This window comes from Pelophylax lessonae, assembly GCF_965119305.1.
Source record: "Pelophylax lessonae genome assembly, chromosome: 12".
NCBI lineage: Eukaryota > Metazoa > Chordata > Amphibia > Anura > Ranidae > Pelophylax > Pelophylax lessonae.
The window spans coordinates 121,281,990-121,294,740 of record NC_138779.1 but is presented as its reverse complement, the minus strand read 5'-3'; the positions used below and the strand labels follow the sequence as shown (position 1 = coordinate 121,294,740).

Genomic DNA, 12,751 nt, shown 5'->3' with positions numbered 1-12,751 from the left:
ATGAGCAAGTATACCTGGAGAATTGATGCTGTTTTAAAGGCAAATATTATTAATTTAATATCGTTTTATTGTGTAGGCATTTTGTAGGTTGTTAATTGATAAATTAAAATTATTATTTACATAACTTTTGAAAGTATCCTCACTTTATAGCATAGCACAAGTGAAAACTTTACTGCACATATACATGTTAAACACAAGTATGTGTGAGGCTGGATCCACACACAGAAGAGCCATTTTTCATATACCTTTTAAGGAATCTATTTACCTTATTATTTTAGATGTATAATAGTGTTTATTTTGTTTATTTTTTTACTCTACACCTAATACTGGCCATTTTTTATAACTCATTTTAACTCCCATCTCTGCCTCTTTTCCTTTTTATTTATAAGTTCTTTGACTTTCACTTAACGCATAAGCTAACTGCTGTTGATATTTTTACTTCATTAGGTACCACACATAAAAGTATCCCCGGAGGAAGTTTTAAGATCCCAATTTCCTAGATTCACAACTCTAAACCTTCATCCCAGCAACACAGACATCAGTGCAGCTATCGCAGCTTTACTACATTTCTTCAACAGCACCACTGCCTGTCTTATCTGTGCCAAAGCCGAATGTAAGTAGTTGCTACAAAAATTAAGATGTTTTCTCATCCTGAATTAAAGCTGAAGTTTGATCTGCCTACTTTTGCATTGCATGGTTCATTTCTCTCCACTTATCAACATGCTAATAAAATTCCTAAACAAAACAACTCAGTTTTCATTGCATACCTTATTTTAGACCCAGTGATGTCATCCCTGGGTATAAAATAGGCAAATCATGGCTGGTGGGAGAAGGGTTCTATACATAGCTTCCTGAAAACATCACAGCATTCTGCTTCAGTACTTCTTTAAAATCCCTAAGCCCTGACCCAGTAGGCTGGTGGAGTTATGCAAATATCAAAGTGCCTTGATGGGTGTATGTAAATTGGGAGGTATAGCCGTTCCTATACAGTCTTCATTTGCATGCAGACAGCCCTAAGTAACAACCACATGTGATCTTAGTACAGGAGAGGAGTCTCTATAACTGTGCTGGGCTAAAAGTAGAACTATAGGCAAAACTTTTTTTTTTTTTTTGGAGAGAGCAAGGGAAGGTTATAACCCCTGTCAGATTTATTTTTTGTCATCTGTGTTCCATCCAAATTGCACTTCACTTCCTGTCCCATAGCCTAACAGAAAGTGAGAGGAAATTCCTGAAAATGAAAGGAACTCCTTGGGGACCCCAGATACCCAGAACTAGTGTCCCCATTGGAAGATTTTCCCTCTATTACTTTTCTGGGGATAACCCAAAATGTAGTACTTTCTTTTGCTTCCACTTTAAATAATTAACCACTTCCCTACCGGCATATAGGGAAATGATGCCGACAGGAACACTCTGTCCCACTGGGCAGACGTCATATGACGTCCGCCTGTTCTCACTGCTCTCTTTACAGCAATCGGGGATGTGGCGTGTCCCTGGGGACACAGCCCATCCCCGATCGGTGTAAAGAGGCAACAAAAAAAGTGGCTCTTTACCATGTGACTGGCTGTGTCCAATCACAGCTGGCCACATGCACTGTCCTTGTGCATGCCGCTCATGCGTACCCCCAGGGGCGCGCAGAGCAGCGATCGGGGATGGAGAGTGTCACTCTGACACAGTCCATCCCTGATCAGGGCAAACAGCCAATGAAATTGGCTCTTTACCACGTGACTGGCTGTGTCCAATCACAGCTGGTCACAGAATGTCAACAACACCACGGTAACTAGCTGTTACCGTGTTCTCCTCCTCACACACCGATCCTGTGTGAGGAGGAGTTTGCGGAACACAGTGCACACCAAACACACTGATTGCCCCCCCCCCAATAAAGAGAACCTGTCACTAGCCCATCAAAGTACCTGTCACTAGCCCATCCCAGTACCTGTCACCAGCCCATCAGAGTACCCGAGTACCTGTCACCAGCCCATCAGGTACTCTGATGACAGGTACTCTGATGGGCTGGTGACGGATACTCAGATGACAGGTACTCCAATATGTCATTGGAGTAACCGAGTACCTGTCACCAGCCCATCAGAGTACCCGAGTACCGCTCTGTATCCCATCAGCGTACCCGAGTACCTGTTTCCAGCCCAGAGTGCCCAAGTACCTGTCTCCAGCCCATCAGAGTACCCAAGTACCTATCTGCAGCCCATCAGAGTACCATAGTACATGTCATTAGCATACCCAAGTACCTGTCACCAGCCCATCAGAGTACCTGAGTACTTGTTATCAGAGTACCCAAGTACCTGTCACCAGTCCATCAGAGTACCCGAGTACCAATCATTAGAGTACCCGAGTACCAGTCTCCAGCCCTTCAGAGTTACTGACTACATATCTGCAGCCCATCAGTGTACCCGAGTACCTGTCACCAGCCCATCAGAGTACCTTAGTACCTGTCTCCAGCCCTTCAGAGTACCTGACTACCTATCTGCAGCCCAAATAGTGTACCTGAGTACCTATCTGCAGTCCATGCCTCATAGATTATGTGTTGGGGTGTTTGCTTTCCAAAATGGGGTCATTTTGTTGGTAATTCGATGGTCCTGGTGCTCCAGGGCCTTCAAAAGTGTCATAGGTCGTTAGGAAATTATATGTATAATTTATGCTCCTAGAACACCTGACGGTGCTCCTTGCATGTTGGGCCTCTATATGTGGCTATGCTGTGACAACGTCTCACACATGTGGTATCGCCATACTCAGGCGGAGTAGCAGAATGTATTTTGGGGTGTCATTTTTGTTATGTACATGCTATGTGTTAGAACTATCTTATAAATTGACAACTTTGTGTGAAAAAAAAAATAAGTTTTCTTTTTCTTTCCACATTTTCCAAAAACTTGTGGAAAAAATGACATGTTCAAAAGACTCATTATGTCTCCTAGAATATACGTTGGGGTATTTTCTTTCCAAAATGCAGTCATTTTGTGGGTGTTTCCATTGTCCTGGTGTTCCAGGGCCTTCAAAAGTGTGATAGGTTGTAATGAAATTATATGTGTAATTTATGCTCCTAGAACACCTGACGGTGCTCCTTGCATGTTGGGCCTCTGTATGTGGCCAGGTTGTGTAAAAGTCTCACACATGTGGTATCACCATACTCAGGAGGATTAACAGAATGTATTCTGGGTGTAATTGCAAGTATGCATATAATGTGCATGAAAAATAACTTGTTATTATGACAATTTTGTGTAAAAAAAAAAATAATAATTTCTTCATTTTTTCCCAAAAATTGTGGGAAAAAAGTTACAACTTCAAAAAACTCATCATGCCTCTTACTAAATACCCTGGAATGTCTAGTTTCCAAAAAGGGGTCATTTTGGGGGTATTTGTACTGTCCTGACATTTCAGGGCCTGAGATATGAGATAGGCCATCGGTACATCAGGTGTAATTAGGTGTGATCAATTTTCAATGATTGCCACCATAGCTTGTAGACTCTATAACTTTCACACAGACTAAATAATATCCACTCATTTGAGTTTATTTTTTTACCAAAGATATGTAGCAGTATAAATTTTAGCCCAAATTTAGGGGAAAAAAATTACTTATTTGCAAAATTTTATAATATAAACTAAAACAATTTTTTTTTTCAAAATGTTCGCTCTTTTTTCACTTATATCACAAAAAATAAAAACCCAGTGGTAAATAAATACTACCAAAAGAAAGCTCTGTTTGTGTGAAAAAAATGATAAAAACTTTGACTGGGTACAGCGTTGCATGACCCATGACACATGAGTAATTATCATTCAAAGTGTGAGAGCGCTGAAAGCTGAATATTGGTCTGGGCAGGAAGGGGGTGTAACTGTATGAAAGTATGGTATGTATGGAACTCTGTATGGAAGTGGTTAATGTTAAACAGGACAAATAAAGAGGGTTAATCTCCTTAACGGGGCACAAACAACAAAAGCAAACAGGGGTTCTAATCCCTCTACACTCTATCCACTCAAGAAGGAAAAAAAAGTTTGCTTTTAGTTATACTTTAAGGTAAGAATGGAGTTCAGCTTACAAGACACTTTATTAGCCATTAAAGGGGTTTACATTATTATACAATTCTGACCTTAAAAAATAAAATAATTTTATTTTAATATGTCCACCTATAAAAATACCTGTTGAATGTTTATAACATTTTACTTCTTTCAGGTCCAAAAATCTTTATTTTTTTATTTAGTTTTGCAACACTTCTCTTCTACTGGAGACAAAGTTACGCTGTTTAGACAGCTGTACCTCCCCTGCAGTACATTCTTGCAGAGGAAAGAATTTAGCTAATATGCAAGGGATAATGCCAATTAGATGGTTGACTGTGTGGGGAGTCCTTTCTGCTGTTCCAAGTTTGGCTTAATTGTGAGTGCTTGAAATTAAAAACAGAAATATAAAAAAAGAGAATGGGGGAGGGGATCACCGCCTATCAGTTTCTGAAAGGATGGTATGTCTACTTGCACAAATAAAGTAATTCAAGTGCGTGGAGCTAAAGCTAGCAATACACTGTGTGAATTTCATCGGGTTCCTGGTGAGCTGTCTGAATTATGTGGGTGGCTGTGTTAAATCTCTCTTGCTCCACATGGTTTGACTGAAAAATCAAAGGAGCAAGGCAGAAATTTGTCAGGCAGACAGTGGCTGCATTCATTCAGATGCAGCAGCTGTTTAGATATCTAACAGTGTGTGGCAAGATAAGAGTACAAAGTAACTATTATGCAGCAGCTGCTGTTGTCAAAAGTAGCTCATCATATCCTAAAAGCGGGATAAAATGTATTCACAGATCGGCAACCCTCCAATTTAATCTAGTAAAATAAGTTGATGCATATAAAACATCTTTCAGTGTTACCTAAAATGGCAAGTCACCTTTAGGTATTTGTGCCTGAAGCATCTGTGAATACTGGTATAAATGACAGCAATGTGCCAGAGGATTTGCAGGTTTTAATTTACATGTTATACTATGGGGATAGTAAGGGACCAAAAGGTTATATAATACATTTACAGGATTGTCTTTGGAATGATGCGAACTCAATTTATCTTAGCAGTTCTGCACCTTGCAAAGTTGGTAGTGTGCTAATTGAGTATGCTACCTCAGCAACATAAAGCTGACAGCATTTAAGAACACTTAAATTATATTGTAGGGTTGCCCCCACCGCTAAAAGGCATTAGGAATTTTCTACTTCTCCAGCGAAAGTGGAAAGATGCAAGGCAAATAACTTCTGATCATATACAATGTTAGCTAAGTGATTTGCTTGAAACAAATTCAATTTAATGTTAATTGTTTTTTAAGGAATGCATCATGCTGTAAACAAAAGCCAGCTCTGAGGAGATTGAATTCTGCCTTTATGGCCGGTTCACAGCACCGCACCAGAAGTAGAGCATGCACTAATTTTGAACTTACTGCAACTGGATCTATACCATGCGATCTGATGCAAGCAAACAGACTGCGTTTGCAACCTGCCTTTGGGGTTTCATTAACCACTTCAGCTCTGGAAGGTTTACCCCCCTTAATGACTAGGCCGTTTTTTTGTGATATGGCACTGCGTTAGGCACTGTGTTACTTTAAGTGACAATTGCGCGGTCGTGCGGCGCTGTACACATAAAATTTATGTCATTTTTCCTACAAATAGAGCTTTCTTTTGGTTGTATTTCATCAATTCTGTATTTTTTACTTTTTGCACTATAAAAAAAAAAAGGCTGACAATTCTGGGAAAAAAACAATGTTCTGCTATAAAACACATCCAATACAAAAATGTAAAAAAATTAATTTCTTCTTCAGTTTATGCCAATATGTATTATGTTACATATTTTTGGTAAAGAAAAATCCTAATAAGCGTATATTGATTGGTTTGTGCAAAAGTTATAGCGTCTACAAATTATAGGATATTTTATGAAATTTGTATTTGTTTATTTTTTTTTTATAGTAATGGCGGCAATCAGAAACTTATAGCAGGACTGCGACATTGCCACAGACTTAAGTGACACTTTTGACACTTTTTGGGGACCAGTGACACCAATACAGTGATCATTGCTAAATAATATGCACTGTAACTGTACTAATGACACTGGCAGGGAAGGGGTTAACATCAGGGGCAATCAAAGGGTTAAATGTGTCCCTAGGGAATGCTTTCTAACTGTGGGGGGTTCTTGTACTGTAAGAAGACAGAGATCCGTGTTCCTGCTTAGCAGAAACACAAGATCTCTGTCCTCTCTTGTCACAAAACGGCAATCTGCCTTATTTACATATTTACCATTATGTCTGCATCGGGAACAATCGTCTGGTACCAGCGGACATCAGGTTTGGCTCCTGCTGTGTCCAATCACAGTGGGAGCTGGTCACCAGCGGCGCGCATGCACGCCCCAGACCAGGAGGAGCGAAATCACGTACAGGTATGTGATTTTGCGCAGAGAAGCCGCCCCACTGCAGTAAATGTATGTGGGACAGCCCAGAAGAGTTTAACTTAATATTGACACCCACTGCAGATCGTTTTTTGAACGTAGTGTGGGAAATGCACATGGAACGCGGGTTTACAGCACTGCATTCTAGTGTGAACTTTCCCCTATAATGATTAAATTAGGACCTAAATTTAACCTAACAAATTGCTGTTTATAAATGTACAAATTGTGTATTCTATTACATTGTTTCTATAATAAAATAAAATAAATATAAATAAAATAAAAGGTTATGGAAACCAAAATATTTTTGTCACACAAGAATTGATCAACTTAGACCAGCCTTTTTCAACCAGTGTGCCCAGGCACCCTGGGGTGCCTAGAACTGTCTTCAGGGGTGCCTTGGCAAAATGACCTGAGAATTGCCCAAAATTTGTATACAAACCATCGTGTAGCTGAAGCCTGTCTTTTAGTTACACGAAAATAAAAATATATATGGCGCTCAAGGTAACTTTCACATAATAGAGCAGTAAAAACATAAAATATAATGTCTATATAGATATATATAGACTATTGTATATAGCCCATAAGTCAATTTGTAGGTAAGTCCATGAAAGGAGATGAATGGGCTTCAGATGGATGTAAACAATTACATGCAGCAAGGGCAGGCTCTTCGCAGGAGTGAAGTAAACTCTGTAGATTAAAGTGACAAGGAAAGATAAGAAGAGGGCCTATAAGTGCAGTCATTTTAATACTGGATAAAATCACAATAGTATACTCACATGAGGTATTGGAGAAAAAGCTTGTCAGTGGGGTATATGGTATGGATGACCCCACTGGGCATGCGCACTCCTTTTTCACCCTTGCCCGCTGGAGACGTCACGCACTGTCACGCTGCGGTCCAAGCTGGTCACGGCTTGGGGATCCTGAGTCTTTTTTTTTTAGCAAAAAAAAAATGTTTTACACGTTTTTCTATAGTCTGTCTTTAAAAGCGGTATGTTTAATTGCTGCCCATCTCCACCCAATTCTGAAATTCTGAAACCTGCATTTTTCTATAGTCTGTCTTTAAATGTGGTATGTTTATTTGTTTAACCATCTGTAAACTCTTCTTTGCAATGTTTTATCTCTTACCTTTTAATGTATAACCTTTTATAGCCTTTAACCTTTAGAGTTATCCCTATTAGTTGTCCCTTATAAATCGGTTTCTGAAGTGAAAATCCTGCTCTGTCTATCCAGCCTTAATTTATTAATTCCTGATTAGTTAATTGGAAAGCACCCACCTCATCCCTAACAGTATTGAGGAACAGCATCTCTTGGGGAAGGCACGTTTGCAAGGAGGGCACGTTTGCTTTTGGGGCTCTCTTCTCAAAGTGGGGGTATCTCTATAAGTGGTAGCACTTCTGACTCTGCACTTCAGCGAATACACAAAGTGAATGAACAAAGGAAAGGCTGAGATAAATACCGCACAGACTGCAGGTGACCTTATTTACCCCTTCAGCTCTCTCTGCTTGTAACTTGCACTCTCTACCCCTCCTTCTGACAGCCGTGTCCTCTATCCTTAAACATCTTCAATCTCTCCCTCTCTTCTGGCATCTTCCCCAACTCTCTAAAACATGCACTAGTCAGCCCCATACTTAAAAAGCCCTCACTGGACCCAACCGATCTTAACAACCTTCGCCCTATTTCCTTGCTCCCCTTTTTATCCAAACTCCTTGAACGTCTAGTCTACAACCGACTGTGCTACAACCTTGCCAAGAATAGCCTCCTTGATCCCCTTCAGTCTGGATTTCGGCCTCAACACTCCACTGAAACTGCTCTCCTAAAACTGACAAACTATCTACTAAAGGCAGAAACCAATAGACACTATTCTGTACTCCTACTCCTGGACCTTTCTGCTGCCTTTGATACAGTTGACCATCCCCTCCTCAAAAAACTCCATGCCTTTGGTCTCCGTGACTGTACTCTTCACTGGTTATCTTCCTACTTATCCAACCGCACCTTTAGCATTATGTACAATTCTACTTCCTCCTCTCCTCTTCCCTTCTCTGTTGGGTTCCCCCAAGGCTCTGTTCTTGGACCCCTCCTATTTTCAATCTACACCTCCTCTCTGGGTCAGCTGAGGAGAGCTCCCATGGCTTCCAATACCATCTCTACGCTGATGATACCCAAATCTTTATCCACCCCTCAACCCTCTCCCTCAGTCTCCTCATCTTATCACTAATTTACTATTAGATATATCGGTCTGGATGTCACACCACTTCCTCAAACTCAATCCATCCAAACTGAGCTTATTATTTTTCCTCCACCACATGCCCCTTCCCCTGATCTCTCTGTTAATATTGATGGCATTACTATCAGCCCATCCCCGCATGCCAAGGTCTTAGGTGTTGTCGTGGACTCTGAACTCTCCTTCAAGCCCCACATCCAATCGCTGTCCAAATCTTGCTGCCTCAACCTCCGCAACATCTCCAAAATATGTCCCTTTCTAACCAAAGACACAACAAAGCTCCTAGTTCACTCCCTGGTCATCTCGCGCCTCAACTACTGCAATTCCCTTCTCATTGGCTTACATCTACACAGGCTATCCCCCCTTCAATCCATCATAAATGCTGCCGCCAGACTCATCCACCTTACCAATCGCTCAGTGTCCACTGCTCCTCTCTGTCAAGCCCTCCACTGGCTTCCGCTCACCCAACAAATTAAATTCAAAATACTTACAACATCTTACAAAGCAATCCACAGCTTACCCCCCAGCTACATCACTAGCCTAGTCTCAAAATACCAACCTAATCGCTCTCTTCATTCCTCTCAAAACCTCCTGCTTTCTAGCTCCCTCGACACCTCCTCCCATGCTCGCCTCCAGGACTTTTCCAGAGCCTCTCCAATCCTATGGAACTCCTTACCCTTATCTGTCTGACTATCTCCTACTCTATTAGCTTTTAGACAATCTCTGAAAACCCTCCTCTTCAGAGAAGCCTATTCTACCCACACCTAACAAATATACCTCCATTTTCTCCATAAGCCCATCCCCCACGGTTATTGCCTTTTGTTTCACTTGACCCTCCCTTCTAGATTGTAAGCTTTAATGAGCAGGGCTCTCTAGTTCCTCCTGCATTGAATTGTATTGTAACTGTATTGTCTTCCCTCACATTGTAAAGCGCTGCGCAAACTGTTAGCGCTATATAAATCCTGTATAATAATAATAATTATAACATGTAAGAGAGGAATGTCAGAATTGGCCCAGACTGGAAGTGGTTAAAAGATTTTATTTTGCAATGGTCAACCCGTTTTAGGGGCTCAGCACTCCCCCTTCATCAGGGCTAAAAACTAGACAATAGAAAAATACAAAATTTACTTAAAACCTAAAAAGTATAAATACCTTGTATTCTTATTAGAGCCCAATATTCAACTAAGAAATATAAAAACCATGAAAGAAAAAAAGAAATGTTCTTATTAAGGCAAAAAAACACAGAAACAAGAAAACTAAATATTTTTGTTTTGTTGGATCACTTTAAGCCACACACTTCACAGCGGTTTTATGGAAGAGTGGTCAGAAAAAAAGCCATTGATTAAAGAAAAAAAAGAAGAACACATGTTCAGATGAGTCTAAAATGTAACTTTCTGACCATCATGACAAAAGGCTATATATGGTTCAGACCCACACTTCCTATCACCCTAAGAACACCATCTCCATGATGAAGCAGGGTGGTTGCAGCATTATGCTATCGGGATGTTTTTCATCGGCAGGGACTGAAAAACTGGTCAGGATTGAAGAAAAGAAGAATGGCACCAAATAGAGGACAATATGCAGAGATTTGACACTTTGACAGAGGATCATCTTCCAGCAGGACAATGACCCTAAGCATACTGCTAAAGCTACACTGAAGTGGATTAAAAGGAAACATTTAAATGTCTTGGAATGGCCTAATCAAAGCCCAGATGTCAATCCAATTGAGAATCTGTGGCATAACATAAAGATTGCTGTTCACCAACACAACCCATCTAACTTGAAGGATCTAGAACAGTTTTGTTTTGAAGAATGGGCAAAAGGTGTCCCTACAAAGTACAGTACTGACTTTTTTTACGTAAACTCAAGATTTCTTTTTTTTTTTCTCAAATTATTTACTGTTTGTGTCACAATAAAAAATAAATAGCCCAAAACAACAAAAATAGTACTGCTAAAATGCACCTCCAAGCCTTTGTCAGTCGGATCAGCATGTGAAAAGACTGGTGCAAGACAGACAGAATCTGCTGCCAGGTATCCGAATCTGCTGAAAGCTTGTCAGGTTCCAATAGACTTCAACAGAATTGTGGGCGTCTGCACACAGACACTGACTCCCTGTTCCCTAAATGTAATGAGATGAGTAAAAGATTGCTTCAGCTCCTGTTCTCCGCCTGTAGAGAACTCCTCAGATGCATTTTGCCCTTTTCATGGCATAGTCATAGAGGCCACTACGATTAAGCCCGAAAAATGTGAAACGCGTCTTAGGAGTTTTCTACGTGTGGAGAACAGAAACTGAAGCTATCTTTTACCAATCTTATTACATTTATGTAGCAGGGAGTCGGTATCTGTGTGCAGATGGACAATAAAAATATTTTGCTCCTTCAAAGTCAGATAAATAGTGTGTACATCACATGGTACAAAGCCCCAAAGAATCAATTTTAATTCCAGGTATCAGAGCAACAAAACGGGGAAAAAAAGCAAATAGTTAATACTTTTGCAAGGCACTGTAGCTCTTGCTCATAAAATAAATAGCTGCTAGTCTTTTTGTAAAAATCTTTCAAGCAGGGAGATTTTGAAGAATATAGCTTACAGCATTAGTGCTGCGTAAGGCTGGCCATACATTATGCAATTTTCTTTCCTTCAACCACAGTTTGAAGGAAATAAAATTGCTTGATTGGGGATAACACATGACAACATAATCAGTGTTGATGGGGGAATCCCTCCCGCTGTGCCACTGTATACTGACAGCGGGAGGTTTCCCAGCCATCAGAATACAATGATAGCTATAGCGGCCAGCAATGATCAAAGGAAAAAACTGACAGGCTGGTTGTACTGAAGTTGATAGGTAAATGGACTTCAGTATAACCAGTCTGCCCATAGATGGATCAAAATTTGGCCAGTTCCTGCTGAACCGGACAAATTTCAATCCATTTATGGCCATCCTAATCTGCAGCCCATGCTTATTTTTCAATGCTGGGGGTTAAAACAAGCTTCAATGAGTTCCTGTAATTCCATTTGGTTCAATACAAGTATTACACATGGGTTTTAGGGAGCACACACATTTCAGAAATGTACTATAAGCCTTTAAGTGCTCATGTTGAGGTGCCATGCTGTAACTTTCCCTAGGATGGCAGTGATTCCTAAAGTATAACTAAAGGCAATACTTTTTTTTAAAATTTTGGATAGGGTGGAGAGGGATTCGAACACTTGTCAATTTTTATTGCTGTCTCTACCCCGTTAAGGAGATTTACATTCTCTATTTGTCCTGTTTACCATTATCATTGAAAGTAAAAGAAAACCCCAAATGTAATACAGTAGATGGTAAATCTTACAATAAGCATACTAGTTCCGGTGACCTGGGGGTCCCCAAGTAATTCCCCTAGTTTGCAGGTATTTCCTCCCACTTCCTGTTTGGCTATGGGACAGACAAGAAAAGGTAAGTTTCTGCAATGGGACACAGACATGCCTGAAATATAAAATGTGAACAGCTTTAAGATATATTTGTTGAAATGCTGTTACATTGCAAACTTAGAAAAGCTTTCAAGATAAAAATAAAATTGTACTGTGTATAAATAAACCATTGCAATACACCAGTTTTATTTGGGGAATTTATGCCAGCTACTGTGGAAGTTACATTTAAAGCTGGAACAAAGAAAATATTATCACTCTTGGCTGTACTGTAAACCTTGTAACTGTTCATACTTCATTAGCAAAATTAAGTGTAGCCATATATGGGCAGAGATTTTTTAACAAAGAATGACCCTGAAAATCGTTACTGTATATTAAGTGATTAAATAGTAATTAAAGTTAAAAAAAGATTTCCAGCAGATTTGGGCCAGAAAAATGTGAAACAAAATGCCTGTGTAACTTTGCTGTGCTTTGTGACCCCACTAGGCAGTCAGATTAGTTTACTGGATTAAAAAAAAAAAAAAACGTCATCCTATCTTTTGTAATGCTAATTTTGGATACTGTCAGTTTTTGAATAAAATCAGCTAAACTGTTTTAAATTATGTTGATTTTTGCTATTACTGCTATTAGGCTATTCCGCAGCTTAATAATTTTTACCATAGAAACCCATTCCTACACTGATAGGAAAATATCCTTTTAACCATATGCAACTG

The 12,751-nt window shown here is 39.9% G+C and overlaps 1 protein-coding gene across 2 annotated transcripts in view; it reads left to right on the top strand.

Annotated features, from left to right (window-relative positions):
• GRIK4 (glutamate ionotropic receptor kainate type subunit 4) overlaps positions 1-12,751 on the top strand; it is a 665,019-nt gene that overhangs the window by 473,544 nt on the left and 178,724 nt on the right. For both annotated transcript variants that reach the window (XM_082273781.1, XM_082273780.1), the window contains exon 6: positions 448-613. In XM_082273781.1, the coding sequence (XP_082129907.1) occupies positions 448-613 (166 nt within the window). The remainder of the gene's footprint in view (positions 1-447; positions 614-12,751) is intronic.